At 43.8% G+C, this 20,318-nt stretch overlaps 1 protein-coding gene across 2 annotated transcripts in view; it reads right to left on the reverse strand.

The window, feature by feature from the left end:
- Nucleotides 1–4,930: 4,930 nt before the first annotated feature.
- The window catches only part of NSG2 (neuronal vesicle trafficking associated 2), a 35,729-nt gene continuing 20,341 nt past the window's right edge, over nucleotides 4,931–20,318 (reverse strand). For both annotated transcript variants that reach the window (XM_075509885.1, XM_075509884.1), the window contains exons 3-4: nucleotides 6,721–6,831; nucleotides 4,931–5,146 (exon numbers count right to left, since the gene is read on the reverse strand). In XM_075509885.1, coding sequence (XP_075366000.1) covers nucleotides 4,955–5,146; nucleotides 6,721–6,831 — 303 coding nt within the window. In that variant the 3' untranslated portion in view covers nucleotides 4,931–4,954. The remainder of the gene's footprint in view (nucleotides 5,147–6,720; nucleotides 6,832–20,318) is intronic.

Consider the following 20,318-nt stretch of genomic DNA (forward strand, 5'->3'; position numbering starts at 1 on the left):
GCAGGAGCCCTTGGCGGAGGGAAGCGATGCACATCCCCAGCAGCCGGTTCCGGGACCGGCAGCGGGCTCAAGCTAGGCAATCCCATCATGTCAGAGCAGGGCAGGGCACTGGCCATGCCAGGATGAACTGTGTAACCTGCCGTTAAGAGGCTTTTCCATTTCTTCTTGCTCTGCTTTTACCGTTCACAGTCTGCAGGACAAAAGCCTCTTCAGCACTAATCCTGCCCAACCTTTCCCAGTGACAAGAGTTCAGGCGTAATGCCAATGCCAATGATAAATGCCATTATCACCTTCCTGTACTTCAACTTGCTGTGGATTATTTTCCATGACGGAGCAACCCACAACCCATCAAATGACTTATCAGCCACCCTCCTGAGTAAAGTAAAATTCTCAATCAAAAGGATTTTACCTTTCTTTTGCCCCTCAAGGGGCACCAGTCCACATGAGAAAGGGACCTGAGTACCAGAGACCCCTGATTTTGCTGGGTACTCATCCAGTGCGCTCAGTGGGATCCCTGTAACGCCCCTGCCACTGCACAGCATTTCAAAAAAGCAAAGGCAAAAGAGATGGAAGGAAAGAGCCTTCCCTTCCCCCATCCCCTCCCGTAAGTCATTTTCTCTGGCCTATTTTACAGGAACTGAAAATCTATTAGAGGAATAGCTTAATCCGGTTTGACTGTAATAATTAGGGTGCTTTAAAAAACCCTGACTAATCTTATAAAATGTGACTGTAGACAGTTCAGTGCACGACCCTTACACTTATCACTTGAGGTATTATTACAAACCAGAAACAGCTGGCAAGCATGGAGGAGGATAAAGGGGGGGGGGAGGAATTCACATGCAAAGGGACAGGGACTGTTCCTTTTCTGATCTCGTAACAGAGGCACTGGCAGCACCTTGAGCTGTCTTTCTAACATGGATCCAAAGCATGAGGTCACCTCCAAGACCCTGGACAGACACATCTGTTTTCGCCAGTGGTGCACCCCGCCAGCCCTGGGGTCCTGCTGTCGGCACCTCCTTTTCTCACACTCTTTTTGCAGGCAGTCCAAGAGGATTTGAATCAGTGGTGGAGCGATTACCCTTGGGGCACGCTGCAGTCAGCAGATGTTTGCAGCAACAACGGGCAGCTTTTCTAAAACAAGACAGTCTGTATTAGTCAAGCAGAATATAGTGCTTTAGGGTCATTGAGTTACAACAGAAAAGCAATGCTTGCTTCCGTGTCTTGGCTGGTAGCAATCTCTTTTTCTCTTGCTCTCGATCTTCCTCAGGCTCCAATAGCCACAATTTCTTCCTTCCCTTCCCGAGCCTAGGCTGCGGGCAGCTGAGTTCCCATCACACCTTTAGTAAAGTTATTTTTTTCCACATGTTCTGCCAGTCATTCTACAGGATTGCTGCCTGTTTAGGATGGCCTTGTACCCGCAAGATGAGCTCATTCATGTCCTGACACTTCTTGTTCATCCCTTCCTACCACTCCAGCCAGGACAAACAAACAGTCCAGGCACCCACCTCCTGCATGACTGTCTCAGAACAGAAATCAACTCTTCCAGTCCCAGTGGCCCAAAAGCATATTTTGGTGGAGAATTCAAAATCTGAGCCCACTGCAGTAATCTAGTATAATGCAGAAGATCGCCCAAAGGGACTCATGCTTTAGCAGGGTCAGTCACTGATGAAGACGTTGGAGATGACTTGACTTGGCCATCACATAATGTTGAGAGAAGCACTGGGAAGGCTCTTGTTCATCAGTACCATTCAGAGCTGAGACTGAGCCCTTGCCCAGACACTAGCTCACAAAAACACTACTCCGTAGAGCCAGGCAGGCACTTTAGACTTCACAGAGAGATGACAGCCAGGATGAGACTGTACTATCACCAATACACTATTTTAATTAGCATTGAAAACAGATGATCAACCTTGAAGGAGGCTTTTAAAGACTGAAATAATAAGAGGAAGTACTACAATTTCAATTTACTCTCTCTCTTACTGTGATTAAAATACGTGGTTCATCTTGGAAGCTCTCCTGCAGCTTGTACAAAAACCGTAATAACAACATTCACAGTAATGGAACTTGCAGCTGGAGTTGGGTTGTTTGGTTTCTTTTGCTCTCCCATGAGTCTTCCTTGGGTCTTTTATTTTCCATTCTGGTCCATACTGATTTTGATCTTTCCTTTATTAAATAGGAATGGTTATTCCCACTGTCTCACTTATCTAATAATAGCTAGAACCTTTTAATTCAAATGATTTGATTCCTGGGTTTTTTAGATTAAAGTAAACATACGGTTAGAGTATTACTGGGAGAGTGGCAATAGAAATACCATGGTCAAATTATCCTGTGACTCAATTCTGCAAAGCGCGCCGAATCCCTTTTAATACATTTCACAAGTACTCGGTGGTGACCTCTAACACCAGAGTGGTTTCTGTCCTACAGTAGCTCAATTTCACAACTCTGAATACTTTTTTTTGGAAGGAAAGCCATCCAAAAGCTTTTTATAAAACATTCTTTAGCCTTTGGGAATGAGCTAATTTAATGCCAGGGTATGATTCCATTTCAGAGAGTTGAAGGACTTGGGGAAACACAATCTGCTTTCTGAACAATGTGAGATGAATATAGTTGTGGTATCATTAGAAACCAAGCTGCAGAGTTTAGGTACGGAGCTCAACTTTTTCAAAGTTCAGCTGTGGCTCTTGGTTTGTCAGCTGTATTTCCCTGCAGCGCTGTTTTTGTAACAGCCCCTCTGAAGGAGCTTGCTCCAGCATAGATGAACACTTGCATTGGGGGTAGATGGCAAAGGAGACATTGCTGCCAGCCAAAGCCTCTATCATTCGTTGGCCTTAAAATGGGAATAGAGGGGAGGTCCCTCCATAAAGTCAAGAATCACCAATAGAAAGCATCTCCACCTGCTTTGAAGATCAGCTTGGTTTTAATTACTATTTTTCTATTTGCAATTGAAAAATGGGCAGGAACATAGGGAATAAGCCACCAGTGATGAAAGGGGAAAATAGCAAGCTCTGAAAATGCCTCCTGAAAGCCAGAGTCACCTCGGGTCCCGTGCAAAGGTGCAGTCTCCGCTGCAGCCACACTCAGAAGCACCAGGCACGCACACATCACCACCCGCCACCTCCCAGCCCACAGCACAAGTCACCAAAAAAAACCTGCTGGAGCCACAGAGACGCTCAGTCACATCTAGCTTTATTTTAATCCCGTCAGAAAAGTTCAAGAATTACACCAAAAAATACTTCAGTCTCTGCTACCTACTGACAAAAAATACACCACAAAATTATAAACTGTTCAGTGGTTTGCTGGAGTTTTGATTGTTGGTGGAGGGGGTGGTTTGTACATTTTGAGTGAGAAATGAATTTACAGGTGGAAGGGGAAGGAAGGATAGGAAATCAGACAATGGCTTTTGGCACTACATTTTTAGCTACGCTATACAGTTATTTATCATGATGCCTGTTAGGACTGAGGAGTTCTGCCCTCATTTACACCCTCTAGTGTCTATGTATGCGAAATGGAGGACAAAACTGCCCAATGCAGGGGAAGAAGGGGCCAGTTCCTAATTTCCATCCCAGTCTAGCCACAAATCTGAAAAAGCAGCCTTAGTCAAATGTGAACCTTGCCCTCCCTGTGCACTCTGCTCCTGCTGCTCAGTCTCAGCCTGCCTGTGCTACTGAGGAGCAGAGTTGCTTTGCAGCAACAGCTTGCAGCTCTGAAAGAAGAGAATCCTTTTTTTTTTTTTTTTAAATCCCACCAGTCTGCACTAATTGCACATGCCATTTGGGGGGAGAGGATGTTTTACATTGGCCAGGACTGGACTAAGCCTGGGGTCTGGTCTGTGTTTGCAAGCAGAGATTTGATGGGACCCTTGTACTCTGGAGCATGCTATGGCCATCCCTCTCTAATTACCTAGAATGACATTAAATACTGAAGTATCTGAAATTGAAGGAGGGAAGCAGGAGCATCCCACTTCATGGATGAGGGAAAATTAGGGGCTGAAGTTAGAGGCTTAATACTGTTCTATACTATTGCCACTCTTGAGAGGCTCCTCAATTTATAACGGCATTTCTTCGTCTCTTGCTGATCCTCCAGAGGGAGGTCCCAAAGGATGAAGCCTCATGTAACTTGCCAAAGGTCATGCAGGAAATCTGTCCCAGCAGCAGAAATAAAGCCCTGATCTCCTGACTCCTAGCCGGATGCTCAGGAGTATATTCTTGATCTCACTATGGCAGCCTCCGTCTGCTTCCATCCTGCTCCATACCCAAATGCCAACCAGGATTTCAGCCTCAGAGCCCAGCCAAGATCACCAGCACAGCGGTGGCTCATTACAAATGCCTAGACCTTTCTGGATTTACTTAGGCCACTGTGCAGGGCTGTGTGTGCGTGTGTGTTTGCACATGTGTATGTTTGAGGGAGGAGGAGATGCTTGTATTTATCTATCAGCGAATGAACACTGAAGCTAGATTCAATTTGACAGCAACATATCCCCCCTTTGGCAAGCTAAACAACATCACAATGTCTTCGTAACAGGTTCTCTCTACCCTCTCTCTCGAAAGGATTTCAGTTGTTCCTTCACTGCATGTTAAGCCATGTCACAGCTTTCCAGCAATGATAAACTTTGCGGGATTCTCTTTGCTGCTTTTATCCTCTCTGGCTGTTTATCTAATTTGCTTTTTTTGTTTTTTAATTTCTTTTTCTAACAAATAGTTAAGCAATGGTTTAAAAATATTTTTACATCGTAAGGTACAGTCAACATCAAACATGCCTTTGTACAAGAGCTCGACTCGATTACAAATCAACGAGAACAATGCACGAAAAGAAATATCCATTAAGATGACTCCTGCACGTGGGTTTTATTTATTCCTGTCGTGCTGTTAGCACAGCACCCTCAGCTAGAGCAATGCAGTATAGACATGGTGTTGTCCCCCCACCCTCCCACTTTGCCCATCACCACTTGTTAACTTTAATGACCTTCTGTCTTGGCAGCCTTGGCTTCATGGTTTACCGATCCTGAAGACAGCCAGGGCGATACGGCCCGGGAGCTGGTCTGCTTGGCCATGCTGTAGTGGCTGATGACAGTGTAGAACCTGCCCCGGGAGTTGGAATCCTGTGCCGAGTAGTATGCGTCCAGTGAGGCCGGGATGCACCGCTTGTGCTGGAAAGGGGAAGAAAGCAAGGGAAGTAAAGAGTGGTCCCATCAGCCTCTGGCTCTCACTTTAAAAATCTCAGGGTTAGCTGTTTGCATGGATGACGTTTGACTCAGACTTGCTGCAGTGAGAGCGTCTGCTGCACAGCCCCGACTGCCTTCCAGCGCTGTGGGAATGCACAAAGTTTAGAGTCAGGCAGCAGCCTTCAAACCTGTTGCTATTGGCAACCCTGATTGCAGGCTGATTTCATCCATGGATGGGAAATGGGGACTGTAAAATGAAGGTCTGACTGCTTTGGTACATTACTGGCATGCACAGAGACCGAGGCCCCTTGCTGGAGTCCTAGCAGGGCTGGCTGAGCAGCTCTTATCACATGCTGGACTGAAAGCTCTGTAGAGCGAAGTCCAGAATTAATCCTCAGACAAGTGGAGGACCGGCAAAGGCAGAGTAAGCTGCTTACGTGCTGCTCTGTGACAGTGTGTTATCTCTGACCTGTAGGACAACCACCTTGGTCGGGGATGGTAGGAAGCGTAGCCCAACTGGCCAGCCCTTGTCAGAGCTTCTTGTCTGTGCAGACACTGCCCATGCATCTCCGCTGTGCTAGTGCGGACACTTGTGTGCTAAGAACTGCACAGATAAAACAATTTGCTTTGCAACAGCTGTAAGAGAGCAATCAAATGGTAACAAATGTCGAACCGGTTGGTATTCACTGGAGTCGAAGTAGCACCAAGGACACAAAGGGCCCCAGGTACAATTATTATTAAATTATGAGATACCCCAACTCCCAGTTCAATGTGACTAGCTGAAATCTGAGTCCAAAACCTTTGATCTTTTCAGAAGTTCAGCTTTGGATCTGATTCTGAAATTCATGACTCTGTCCTAACTTCATTTTTATATAACCTAAGAGAGTAATTCACAATGACTAATACACCAATATCCTTACCCTATTTTCCAGCCCACAGGCTATCCCCAGTGTGGTCAAGACTCCTGTGATTTTATGAGTTTATTCACAGTAAGGAGTCAGTGAACTATCTTGCAAACTTTTTTTTTTTTTTAAATCTCAACAGACCAGGCAAATAGTTCTCTGTGAATATTCAATATAAAATCACTGGGCAGTGGGGTTTTAGCAATTAAGTTACATGGTTTTGTTCTTGATAGAGGCTCAAAAGCACCTAAAAATGAACTACATGGCAAATTGGGATTTCTTTCACAAAGGACACATGTGCCAGCACTCTGGGAGTTTGCTTTGCATTAAAATGTATGCCAGTAAACCTCAGTCACTTGAACGTGTGGGAAGCAAATGTGGGATTCCAGCTGCAATAAATCCATTCACAAATATGAGGGATTGTTCCTGAACATCTGTCTGTAGTGTTCACCAAATGCTAATCCCAACAATTACAGTGTAACAGTAGCTGATGGAAGCAGATGCAAGTCCACATTTCCCATAACACTGTTCCTATTTCAACACATTCTTGCCAAATGTTCTGTTTGGCCTGGTCAAAAAAGCAGACTAGACTGTAACCATGTAGTCAATTAGAGTCTATCATTATCTCAGGCAATTCATCCGTCTGAAGTTTCTTACCTTATAAACAAATCCATCTGGGCAACTGTGGTCGTAAGTAAAGGCTTTGTATACCACAAGAAACACTATGCAGGCAAGGAATGCAAGAGCCAGACTTATGAGAATAGTGACCTACAAAAGAGGGATAATGTTACTCTACATATGTTAAAATGGCATATGAGCAACCTCATAATTCAATGACTTATAGTAACAGCTATCCTAACAGACTGCAGTCTTCACTCCACTGTGCAGTACTTAACTAAGCATGGTAATTGAATGAATGCTAGATCCAATAGCCCCGAATTCTCACATCATTTCCATTCCCCCACAGACCTTCAGGAGTGCACATTCCCGTGTTTAACCCCTTGCAAATGTATGGATTTTGCTCAGGCATTTCGTGTTCTCGGAGGCTTTGTGTTCCCATGCTCTCAGCTATTCAACTGGCAGCATCATCTGCTGGCCCAGCAGGATCCACCAGCAGCCAGAGTCCACGTTCAGGGTCTAATCTGTGCAGCTGAGCTGCCTTAAAACCATGGAGAGATCCTGCTTTTCTGATAGCAGAGGTAGGTGAGCAGGTAGGAAGAATGAAGCCTTTGTAGCACACATACCTTCATGCGTTCTGGGTGATGCAACAAGGATAAGTTGTGCCTCAAGTACCTTGCAGAAGGGAGGGTGGGAGAAAGGGAATCCTTCTCCATTTATCAAAGCTGTAGAAGGAGAATACCCTGACCGCTGACAAAGCCCAGCACATAAATCCTGCAGCATGTCCAACAGCAGATACCAGTGTTGGAGGTACCAGACACAATACCCTCTTTGGGGCTCAAATATTCCCCCTCTCTTCATTCCCAAGCAGGTTACTTTGCTGCACCATTCTGTTTCTTTGCTGTAGCTCCCTTCTCTCCAGCCCTTCCAGGTCCCTCTTAAATAGTTCATTCAACAGCAAGTTTTCTGGCCCCATTCAAATGTCTGGACTGATTTTAGCTTAGCTGTGTCCTCCCTAAGGACTGAGCAATGGTCCCAAATGCACTCTCGTTCTCCCCTTCCCCGAAGCTTTCTTGGTCCCAGCTGGTAATTCTGCAAATGCAGCATAAATGGCTCTGGACTTGTACTGCCTAAATTACAGCAACCCATCCTGTCAAGACTGCTGTCTCACACTGATCTCGATTGGCATAAAAAAAATATCATAATCCCTGGGGCTCCAGTGTTACCATGCAAACTAGAGTTCCTAATCAAATGAACTCACTTACAGAGATGATGGGGGTGGGAACAGCAGTAGGGGAAACATCTAAAGCTGTTGCATGGCCAGCAGCATGGGGAGGGAGCTGCAGCAGCTCCCCAGCTTGCTCTGGCTCGCTGGGACTGAGCACCAGCAGCACGCATTTTGCAGAATATTTGCCTGCATGAGGGAGGGTCTGCAATGTTCCTGTGCTTGGTGAGCCTGTGAGAGCTCATGCTGAAGTACCTACAGCAAATGGGTTTACAGGAGGGATAGCAATCAATGACGCTTTTTCCTACGCACAACCTCAATCTGTTTGCTTCAGAACCCCACTTTCTCATCAGGGCACCAGGAGCTGAGCCCAGGGCTGCAAATTTTCCCTGGTCACATCAAAAGCCATCCACTGAGAGAACCACAATGGTAAGATGTGGCAAGGACTGTGTGCCTGACCCCAGCTAATGTCCCTGCCTGCAGGCATGCTACCACCATACCATGCATGTGCTCATCCTCCAACACATGCCCCCGTCCCAGTATCAGGGCTGCACCTACCTGTACATTACAATCATTACAATTTACTCATTACAATTTACTGCACCAGCAAGGAAGAGACACGAATTTTTCAGCTCCATCTAGTCATTCGGGGTTCATCCACCCTTTTGTTGTTACAGTTGTGTCACAATCCTCTTTGTTTTCTTGTATGGGTTCTCAAGGAAATTGAATAGTAGGTATAGGCAGAAGTTGTTCCTTAACTAATGTAGGAGACTGCTGATGGTAGAAAGTGGGGAAATACAGAGGTAATTCCTACAGTATACTGGACAGGCTTGTCAGGAAGAGCAGCTAATAAAGAGCAAGCTGGCCACATCTCAGAATTCATCAATATAATATTATTAATATAACAATAACATTATGTAATATTATATCAATAAAGATATACTAATTGCTTAATATTGGTTTACACTGAATTTTGCTCTAATTCTCTCCTTCAGTCATCGTAGCAGCTGTAATTCTGAGAACCTGTATGATACGCAATCCCCGCACAGACTCAAAGGGGCCACTGTAATTGCTTGCAGTGCAGGAAAAGACTTCTCATCCTCATCAATCCTGCAGAAAGATTCACTGCCTGATGAGATGTATTCCTACATCTCACACAGCACATTGGGACTATTACTCAGAGAAGCTAAAGCAGCTCTGGCAATGCCACCTGCAATGCTGGAAGATCCAGAGATACAATTTTGGTGGCTGTTTTAAGACAAAAAGAAAGAGTGAAAGTAAATCTGCATGTATGGTGTTAAATCTGACCCAACACATCCCGTTCAAAAGTCAGGAAAGACAGAGGTGTGGAGACTATATCTAGCAGGAGAGATTCATAAGTTCATTGTTAAGTCAGAATATATTAGAATAAAGTATAAAAAGGTAAGAAAATTGGGGCTAACAGGCTTTTCCAGTGACGAACAGTTCACTGAAGCCCCAACCTGCCTTTTAGAATAACTGCTCGTATTAACCTCCTCCTTGGGGCCTAATCTGCTGCAAAATGGGTCAATTAAGCAAAAGGCAGCTGCAGAGGGAGAAGCACTTACTGCTGGATCTCATCAGAGAACATGTGTAAGAGAGTCCTGGTGTGCTGAAAAGGTAGCTGGTAGGAAAGGAGTACAGTTGTATGAATTGCACTGGTCTGACCAAGAAAATATGGGCTCCACCTCCTCTCCATCAAAGCACACTTGCCTGCAAGTTTGAATAGAAATATTTCAGACCAGCTTTATGGTAGCCCATGGGTTCCCAGCCTGGGGAAGCCATGTCCCTTTTCATAGTGCTGAAGAGGAAGAAGTCTCAGTTGGATTCAAGGCATATGGAAATGGAATTTGCCATGATTTCTGCCCCCAAAAGAAGTCATATTACACCTGAAAAAATGAAAAAAAAAGTTACTTTGAAAAAGTAGTCAAAAGGAGAGACTTCCTCGATTTTTATACCAACACTCTCTACTTTTTCCAACAGGAGACCTGGGAAAAAAGACCCCTCTCCAAAAAGACCCATGACAGCCCAGCTCTGGCAGGCCAATGTGGAAGAGCATTCCCCCCTGTAGAATACACGTTCATCAACTCTTCCCCATTTAAAAGGGGAGCATGTTAGGCCTGGTACTTCCTCCAATAACAATTTATGTAGTAATACAAAGATGACAACGATACAAGTGCCCTTTGAGGTTAGTTTGAAGGCACTAAAGCAAGACGTACATCTTGCTCTACAAAAGCCAATGCTTAGAGGGCAGCCCTGGCTAGAAATTCAGAAAATAAGAAATCCTCAGCTCTCCACTTTGGTTGCTCTGCCCTAAATACAATGTACAATGAAAAAAGAAATCTTGCTTGGGTTAAGCTGAAGGAACAAACTCGTGCTCAGGGCAAAGGAAGAGACAAAGGGCAATGATATTACACCGAATGCTACCTGGGAACGCATAGAGCGTAACTCAGAGAAAGTACCTCTTGTTCCTGAGAAATAAGAAGCTGCTCATCGTCTAGCTTTCTTTAGTAAATACAACCTTCACCATCAGGGCTAGCAACAGCTGCATACCAGCAGGATGCATACACCCTGTGCTATGATTCCTTCTGCCCTAATGCCTACCTGGTTCCTTTCTCCCTCTCTGCATTCCTATTATTTCCTCCATCCCAGAGGGATCCCTCAGGGCTGACTGCACCCAGAGAACAGGCTGTGAAAGGGAAATATTCCTGAACTGTCAGATGTCTCCCTCACCCAGAATGGCTCTGTGTCTGCCTTCCCCAAGAGTTGCGACCAAAGTTGCTTTGAAGGCTTCTCACTCTGAGCCAGTTAAAATGGCCAAGTTCTTCCTTTAGCCTTCAGAAAAAGAAAGAAACGAGCTGTCTGGAGTGAGAATGAATGTCCCTTCTTTTGTTAAATCCCACGTACATGTACAGCCTATGGAAATGGCCATTAGTAATGCGATTTGACTGGTTCCTTTCCTCTTGTCTGCCCACTGAGCCCCTAAAAATAATAAATTCCCCTCTGCTCTGTTGCTCTGCTCTGGCAAAGTGCTGACACCCAATTCATTACCTGCTAGGAGCAGGTCCCTCCGCTGAGCTCTCCCCTCCCTTCGGGGTGTAATTGAGCCCATTCTCACCTCCCTCCTGCTGTTCCATGCACTTGCAAAATTACAGCGTGACACAATATTACACATGATGATACATAGTGTAAAACTGCTCTGGGATGAAATGTCAGGTAAGATGTTAAACCCAGAGGAAAGGGAAGAAAAATCCACCCTCAGATATTTTGCCACGCCAGAGCTAAAATCCACCTCTCTAGCTACTCCAGAGCATACAAAGCTTCATTAACATTCAAACACCAAAGAATCACAGAGCTGCAATACCTAATAAACCTCCACTTTTTTTTATGATTAACATGAACCTTGGCAGTCTCTAAGCAATATAAACACTCACAGAGGGGAAATAAAATTTAGTGAGCAGATAAAACCTAGAAGTGCTGCAGGCATGAATCTGTCACGTGTGACTGCTCGAGTGGGTAAAAGAAGGGGGGGATTTGCCTGCCCCTTCCCCAAAGTCTTATATGGTTCTCAAAGGTTCCCTTAAAAGGGGAGTATCTGCTGGAATGGAGAAGAGAGAACATTGTTACCATACCAAAAACTCCCCATCCTCCACAAAACATGGAAAGACACCCTTAGGCATCAGTGAAAGATGTCAACCTCCCATCAACAACAGCACACTTGGCTTGGTTCCTCCCCACCTTTCCCACAGATGAAGTACATGTTGCATGTTCACAACAGCACGGATAAAAAAAAAGATATATCCTCATCAAGCAACAGGACATAAGTTGCCACTAGGTTTTGTTCCAGTGAGATGATACCTAATTGCAATGGTGTTCCAGTTAACCTGGCTTTCATGCTGTCCATCGAAGTATCCTTCCTACTCTCTTTGATTTCAACAGCTGCTCATCATATTTTTTCATCAAAAATTCCTTTTTTCCCTCTCCAGCTACAATGAAAAGACTTATTTAAAAGCAAACCAGAGAACAATGCCACATCCAAACAGCAGGGCATTCTTTTAATGGCCTTTTCCATTGCAAGGTTTCTACATTTTTATTCCTTGTTTTCCTTAGCAAAAATTTTCTAGTTTGTGCCCTTAACTTTCAGAGAGGGTGTGCACCTTTCACTCCCCATGGAAGTCAACAAGAGCAGGGAGCTGCTGGTCCCTCCAAAAATCGAGCCTCATGGACTTTGACAGTAATACTGATAACCTGCTGAGCTACAGAGCCTGCAGGTAGCTACACACCAGCATTGGGCTGGTACTGACTGTCACACAAACCAGTGAGGTATTTTGGTTCAGGGAAACCTGAACTCTCTGGAAATAGCTGGGGGAAAAAAGGAAGCGTAGAAAGGCAGACCCTGAATGGAGGTTGATGGGAATACTACTGCACAGAGCAGATATTCATAAGGAAGGCTTTTCAGGCAGTGTAGGTGGGGGAAGGGTCTGTCAGCAGATGGCAGTTCCCTCAAATTTATGCACTGTTTGAACTGAGTTGACAAATATTTTTTTTCCCAGTGGGGACTGGATGCAGACGGCTCTCTATTAGTATTCAGCATCTGACCTGTGCTGGTGAGTTGTGGGGGGTGTGGTTTTGTTCCCACTTAAGCCACATATTACTTGCATTAGCAGCTGGAGGAACATAACTTATAATCATCGCCCTAGTGTCATGGCTTGTCATTCCACCTTTATGTTTTGTTCACAGGCTCTGCTGATGGTGTCACATACTGCGAGGACTCAGCATAAAAATGGTAAAAAAAAAAATATTGGATAGGGAGAGAAAATAACATGGGCATTCAAATGCAAGCCACCTCACAGTCCAACACAGAAGAAGACATCCTACAAAACTATGAAGCCACACCTTTTGAAGAAGGGTTGGTTTTTCTAACCCAAACCACAATTATTCTATGAAATTAATCACAATTAATCTAACAAATTTACTGTGTACAACATGGTCGGCAGAAGGAGCTCAGTAAGATTCCAAAAAGATTAGACATTCATATGGAGAGCCTCCACATGGCTTGAAGTAGGGCTTAACAAAACAAAAGGCACAGCCCTCCCTCTTCCCCCACCAAGTTCTCGTATTTGATGGCATGAACCAGTCATTCAGATCCAGATCCACAAAGGCAGTCAGGTGTCTAAATCTCTAAATCCAGGACACTAAAATCAGTAGGCACCTTCTGTAGGCTCAGATGTCTTCAGGGGGTAAGAAATTGTCCATTTTGGGTTTTCATACTGCTCTGTCACACCTGCCTATGGGTCATTACAATGAGTTTCAGCTAGTGCGGTACAGCATTGCAATCCTTGTGCTCCACTACTAAAGCTCAGTCCCATCACTGCTCATACTCAGGCAGCAGCCTTATCATCTGGCTGTCTAAAATTAATTTGGAAAATCACTGTGCTGCCCTTTCTTCGGGGGGAAAACAGCTGCATTCAGTCCAGCTTTGGAAGAACTCAGCAAGAACCGCCTGCTGTTTGTGGACAAGGCACAAGCCCCGGGTGCCCAGGCGTTTGAAATCACCCTCCATTTGCCACCTAAGTGGAGCAAGTCTCAGGGTGCAAACAGATTATGTGATCTCTATCAATCTGTCTGAAGAAAACAGCGCAGAATATCTCTTCCATGCTCATGCAACTCTTGTGAGAGGCTAGCAAGCAGGGATTTTCATCAGTGTGGGTGGCACTTCTTAGATATCAAGCATGATTTTTTTTCTAAACCTGGCGAATAAATGTTTGACTCTGGACACCTTTCCCACTGCTCAGAGCAAGCAATATATATGCTTATATATGCTCAAAGAGATTCCACAAGCCAAGAAGATTCCACAACCAGGAAAAGCATTGCTGTCTATAGAAAAACCAGCCAGGCAAGCAGCACCCAGAGAAGAGTTTAATGCTCTCAGAGTGCAGAGTTGTGTGTTACTGTGAAGGAGATCAGTTTAATTCCCAGGTAAAGATCATTTACCATGGAAAAATCCCTACAAAATTCTACACAGTTTTCCTAGTCTTACCGGCTGTAATGGGAATAAGGGACCTCAGAAGCCAGATGCCTCTGTCCATTCCTGCACTGCAGTCTCACCCTCTTCACATTCAAGTTTGTCAGGAAAGGATGCCACTGATGATGCCATGTCTGGTTCTCCAAGATACCTTCAGTGTTGCTGGGTATGGAGAAATTTTGTAACCTTTAATAGGCAACTCAGTTGAAGAAATTCTCTTGGTTTTAATTTTCTCTTTGTAGAAGAAGAAAGACTCTGAATGAGGCAAAATTTGTTATAAATAAAATTGGCAGAAATTCTGTCAAGATTATTTTCATAGAAGGGCATAAGAGCTATGCTTGGACAGGCAACAAGGCTCTTTCCATAGTTACACCTGGAAACCTATCAATCCATTGACAACCTAGACAACTTACATGCAATAAAAAAAAATCACAAAATCATCAATCCATTTGCCACAGGGCCAGTCCCAGAGGTCCTGCTGCTCAGTAGAAAGGTTTCAGCTGTAAGGGCATCTCAGTATACGTTCATAGATTCATGATCTCATTATAAGGATTTTTGCATGACAATGAGAAATTCAGGAGGGTAATTTTTTCCCCTTCATAACCCATAACTTCTTCCAGCTGATAATTAGATATAAGATTGACAACATTATGTCTTGACATGAAAGCTACAGCTAAAGGGAAAGACTCAGGAGCACTTCCCAGCTCCCGGACCCACCTGTCTATGCTGGCTGACTCCCACCTGTATGCCAGGATGAAATCCAAGTGTGAACCAGCCCATCATTTGAATCCAGGTTGCTAATGTAAGAAAACCTAGGCATGTAGGCAGGGAGGGAGCCACAGGCTGACAGGTCACTCGGATCAATCAGGGTGATAAGGACTCTGAAATACACCCCAGGAAAAGCTGCTGCATTCTTTAGACTCAGCCAAAGAAATGGTGTGGTGCATTGCCCAGCACCCTGTTATACAGCCTAATCTGCTCTGCAGGTAAAGGTGATTAGGCTGCACTTCTCTGAAAATGGCATTTCACTTCTGATTTTTAACAATCTTTTTGTAATAAGTTGCTGATTTTGCTGGGTTTATGGCAACAGCCTAGCCTCTGAAATTTTGAAAGACTAACTGAAAAAAAGTGACACAATCGGGTCTTCATATTTGCTTGGTACTGTTCAAGAAGATGTAGGATTTGTCCTTTATAATTACAGCACAGCTTTATTCCAGATGGTGTCCAGATTCTTAAGTAGCATCTCTTAGGAGATGCTTTCTAAAAGGGAAATGTCCTTAGTCATGTACCTAAATCTTCAGAGCTATGGGAAAATACTCCTTAGTGATGCATGGCTTCTCACATGAAGCTTAAGGGGTTTTTTTTTTTGGTCCTTTATCTTAGAATTCATAACCATAAACCAATTTGGCCCCAATTCTCCTAAGAACACTGAACACCATCCATGAGGATGGTATAATCTTGGGGTCCAAAAACATCTCACATCTGCTCTACTATTTCATGGGTTCCTTTCAGCCCCCACAGCCCAGCAATCAAAGTCCAAAAGACTCACAGAGTAGAGAAAAGAGAGGAACATTTCTCCAACTACCCTAACGCCTCAAAGGTATCCACTTGAAACAGCACTAGCTGTCTCTGAGTCAGTTTGCTATCCCAGCCATGTCCCCGTTGGCTCTACTCATCTCTGCATACACCACCCCACCACAACTACACCAGTGAACCTCTCCAAATTTGCAAATCTTAAAAAGAAACATCTGTCTTCCAAGATGACTACGTACCCACCAGCAATTCCTCTGCTCTGTGCCTTGTAATAGTGTGAGTGCACCACGAGTGTGGAAGAAGAACACCATGTTTCTAAGCAATTTGTCAAATAATTAAATTATGCACACAATAACTAGCTGGCTCAATTATATTAGCCAGTCTCCATCATGTAATATAATTTCTAGTGGCTGTTTAGGCACTAATAGCCTCAGATCTTTTTAACTGTGTCTGGTGCCAGCTGCAATCTGCATGATGTCTTTCTGTGCCAAGTCAAACCCCTTGAAAGGAAAATTCATGGCTTGGTTTCCAAGCCCCCAGTCCTTATGGAAGTTCTAAAATGCCGTTTCCAATAAGGATGCTTCCACCATTGAATATTAGTGAATTTCCACTTAGGTAAATAAAAAGCTCTGTTTGGTTTGCTTTTTCTTTTCTGCCATTTAATGCCATTAAAAAAAAAATCCTTCATCAGAATAGGCTGGTATATTGAGATGCTATAATATTGCTTCTAGGAACACCAAATAAATACATGGCCTTTTTGGCAGACCATACAGGTGTTTAAAGGTCCTTTTCCCCTCCTCCTACAAGAATATTTTCTTCCTTTTTCAACTATCATAAGCCTTCCCTCCTTATTTTTGTGACTCTGCCACCTTCCAAAGAAAAGAAGCAAAAACCCAAAATTAAACAAGTGAGGTGACTCAGGAACACTGCTTATAAAGGTGCTTTTCTTCCCAAACCCATGGTCCTAATAACACCTGACATACCATTTAATGAGCTGAGCAATGCTGGAAGAGGCTTCCTTCCAGATCACTAATTTGAGATGTTTTTTCAATTAGTGGGATTGCAGTAGACAGATGCATCATCTCCACAGCTAACCCTTCATCAGTGGCATGCTGCAATTTCCCATTGCATTGCGCAAAGCCTTGGCTGTGACATTTCCTTCAGTCGTTTCACATGGGACATGACAATGGGTGCCTCAGCTCATCAAGGCCCCTTTTTAAATGCATTAACAGGAATACAAGATAAATCAAGTAATCAATAAAATGCCTCCTTGCTTACCCTTTGCCTGCCAAGACTCAACCTCTGAAGAGTCTCATACATGCAAAATAATCTTCCCTCCCTGCTTCCTTCACATTGGATTTGGTGCAGGGAAAGCATTAGGAACCCTGAGTAAGAACAGGTTCAGGGATTAGCACACAGCAACAGACCTGGGAAATGCAGGTTGCGTTCCCTGCTGTGCTGCTGGCTTTCTTTGACAGCTGACACACACGCAGGTCCAGCTCCATGGCTTGCTCCCCACTGGTACTCACAGACACTCCAGCGAGATCCACCCAAAGCTACAAGCATCTAAGTCTCCAAAAGCTTGGCTTTCTCTGGGCCGATGTGTGCAAAACCACCCAAGCACCAACACCATCCCACAGCCAAGGATCAGTCTGGTTCTGGGGAAAAGCTGAGGTCTGTTTGCTTTATGAAATTACCTTCTTCCACAGACAGGGCAATTTTCAAAGCAAACCTTTCAGACTCGAGTATTGATGTATGGGGCTAAGGCACAAAATGGTGTTCCTCCAGCCATGTTTTCTTGTGTATTTGCCTCTCCCATCACTTTCTTATATTTTGATTTTACATGTGACACTACCATTTTCCTCATCAGCCATCAACAACAGAAGACTGGATTTAAAAATGCCCAGAACAATTTAAGCTCTTTATATGCCAGGGCACAAGATAACTTTCCCCTACCACTCCCCAGTCCCATGGACTTCTTAGATAAAATTAAATCGAAGGTCAAGCTTGCACAAATTAAAACACCTTTGTTCAGTGCACTCTTGTGGTTAAAAAAAAAATCAATTGGAAGTTTGTTCGTTCAAGAAGGTCAACATATTCACATGCATTTCAGCACCTATGTCTACCGTGATGGGTCAGGAAATAAAGCTAATAATATGGCAGCATTCACGGTCCAGTACACCTGTTTCTCTTAAAAAAACTTATTACGTGGGTGCTTCACACAAGGACGAAGTGAGGACTTGGCGAGCAAAGTGTCTCCTGGGTAAATGAAGAATTAAAAGCCTTTCCATTTTAAATTAGAAATGTGAAGCTTTATTGCTGCAAATTACTTACAAAAACTACTCTTTTAAAAACAAACAACAAAAATAAATAATCTAGCTGATTATGATGCCTTCAAAGGCATGAGGCCAGTTTCATTAGCTGTGGATCTGGCCCAACAGGCTTAATACATCTGCAAGTACTAACAACAGGGAGCTCAGGTCTGTTTAACATTCAATCAGCAGCCTGTGCTGCTTTATAAATAGAGAGAATGAAACATTACACGGAAAAAAAAAAGTATGAGTGAAGCATTTCACTTCCCTGATTATTTTTTTTTTAGCATTCTGTGGTTTGGCTACAAGACTCAAAATGCACTTCATGACAGTCAATAAACTTTGTCTTGGCTTCAGTCAGCTGAAAACTCTTTCCTCCTCCATCCCATTCGGTCCCTTTTGCTACATTAGCCAAACTAGCATTAAGCATATTTCATTCCACCTCAAACGCTGACAAGAAAATTACCCAACAAATAGGGTTTACTGTGGGGTGGCAGAGGTACCAGAACAAAACATGGCATTGTGTTGTTGAAGACAAAGATGCAGTGTAAGAAATCATTCAGACTAAATGGAAACTGCAATTACATTTTGTAATTAGCAGAATGGGTATCTCCATGCAGTCGCTTATGAAAATCTTTTCCAAGCTTTTTGTTCCAAAGCAAAGGGTCAGTTGAGGTTTCTGTTCTGTTACTCCTTTCTTCCTCCAATATATCATGGTCTGGAGAATTTAGATTCAGCAGGTCTACCCCACAAACCCTTAGTCATGTGAATATTCTCTGTGACTTCCATTTTTAGACATTTTCTGCATGGCAATTAACTTCCTTCTTCTCTTCAAAAATCAATTAAAGGAAAAAAATAACCCTGAACAAATCTCTTCAGCTGATTACTCTGCCAGTGCTCGCAGATGGCAAAAATAAAATATATTGGAGGTCTTTTTTCTGACTTTGCAAAAGAGTATGTGTGTGTATTTCTGTAAAAAAAGAATATAAAACAAGAATACACTTTAAGGAATGATCCATTTCATAGAAAAGCTATGCCTTTTTTTTTTTCTTTGCTTTGCTAGGTGGTCCCTAAGCCACTCATACAGAGAATTCTAGTTAAATCAAAATATACTTTTCTTGTGTGTGTTTTAGACATGGAAGCTCATCCTGGCTTTACCTTCTTGGGACCTAGCCTGTACCAGAAAGCCAGGTGTTAGCTGGGAACTCTCACAAAAACCACAGACTTTTACCCAGACAGCAAAAAGCTTGCAGGGTTTATAGTACCATACCTGGGGATGTGATCAGAAATATCTGTTTTCTGGCAGCTGAGCCACAAATCTACATTTGGCTCATCCTCACAGCTCTGAATTGTCACTGATGATCACAAATGGCTCCATCAATCTATCTCCATGCAAGCTGTGAGACCAACTAGGACAAATATGACCTATCCTCTTCTCTTCCCATTACAGCCAGAGGAGGAGAAGAATGATTTCTGAGCTCAGGCAGAAAGATGATGAGCAACATTTCTCACTTCCTTTCATACACACCACAAGTGAGAGTCTGAATCCATGCAGGTGCTAGTTTGCATCAGATCTAAGTAGATGCAAGGCCAGGCAGGGCTGGGCAGTGGATTTTTCAGAAAGGAGAAACTGTGACCCTCTGCATTGCAGTGGAAAATATTCAACCTCCAAAGACAAGGCAAAGCTTAGGCTCCAGAGACAAGTCACTCCATCACTGTCTGGAGAAGACTTAGGTGTAGTGAGAGCTGCCTGACACGCCTGCAAGAAGAACATGCCCACTGCATCTGAGCCCACTGGGAAAGGAGATTGCTTGATGATAGTTGAGAACTCCCAAAGGGAGTGAATAAGACTCCAAATCCGTCCCTGGAGACTGAAATCAACCCCTTCATACTGACACCTCTCCAAGCCCCTCTTTGAATGCAAGAATCAACAGGAAACTACTATACCATCCCCAATGCTGGTGCCAGTGCAACAAGATGCCTGAATGCTATTGCCACTGATCCCCTGCGCCTGCTAGCTTTCTGATTTTCCTCCGCTTTGTCCCTTGTTCTCCTGGATCACACAGCTCATCCGAGTGCTGTGTAGCCTGGAAACATCTCAGCCACATTAGCAATTATCACCAAAGTGAGAAAAATCTCTGTGTATTAGAGCGTGTTCCCTCCCTCGAGTACCGCTCACATTAGCCAGTGTAATGGGATCTTTCAGCAGCCACTCTGCATCTTCCAGATAACCAATGTGATGTGGCAGTCGCCATGGTAACATTGTTATTGTTAGTATTAAAAAGCAGTAAGGAAAATTGTCCTGCTCACACTCAGAGTCCTTTCTCTATGAGTTACTCCTGCCCTGTGGTAACTTAACAATTAAAGGAATCTTTAAATTTATTTAGCTATTGAATAGGCACAATGAAAAGCCCCATGCCATTTTTCTGAGATTCATTCCTTTGCAGGTTAGAGGAAGAACTATCAACACAAAGCAATAGCCTACAGGTGAAAGCAGAACATCCTATAGAGAAGTCTGCAGGAA

This window comes from Mycteria americana, chromosome 8 (genome assembly GCF_035582795.1).
Source record: "Mycteria americana isolate JAX WOST 10 ecotype Jacksonville Zoo and Gardens chromosome 8, USCA_MyAme_1.0, whole genome shotgun sequence".
Taxonomy (NCBI): domain Eukaryota; kingdom Metazoa; phylum Chordata; class Aves; order Ciconiiformes; family Ciconiidae; genus Mycteria; species Mycteria americana.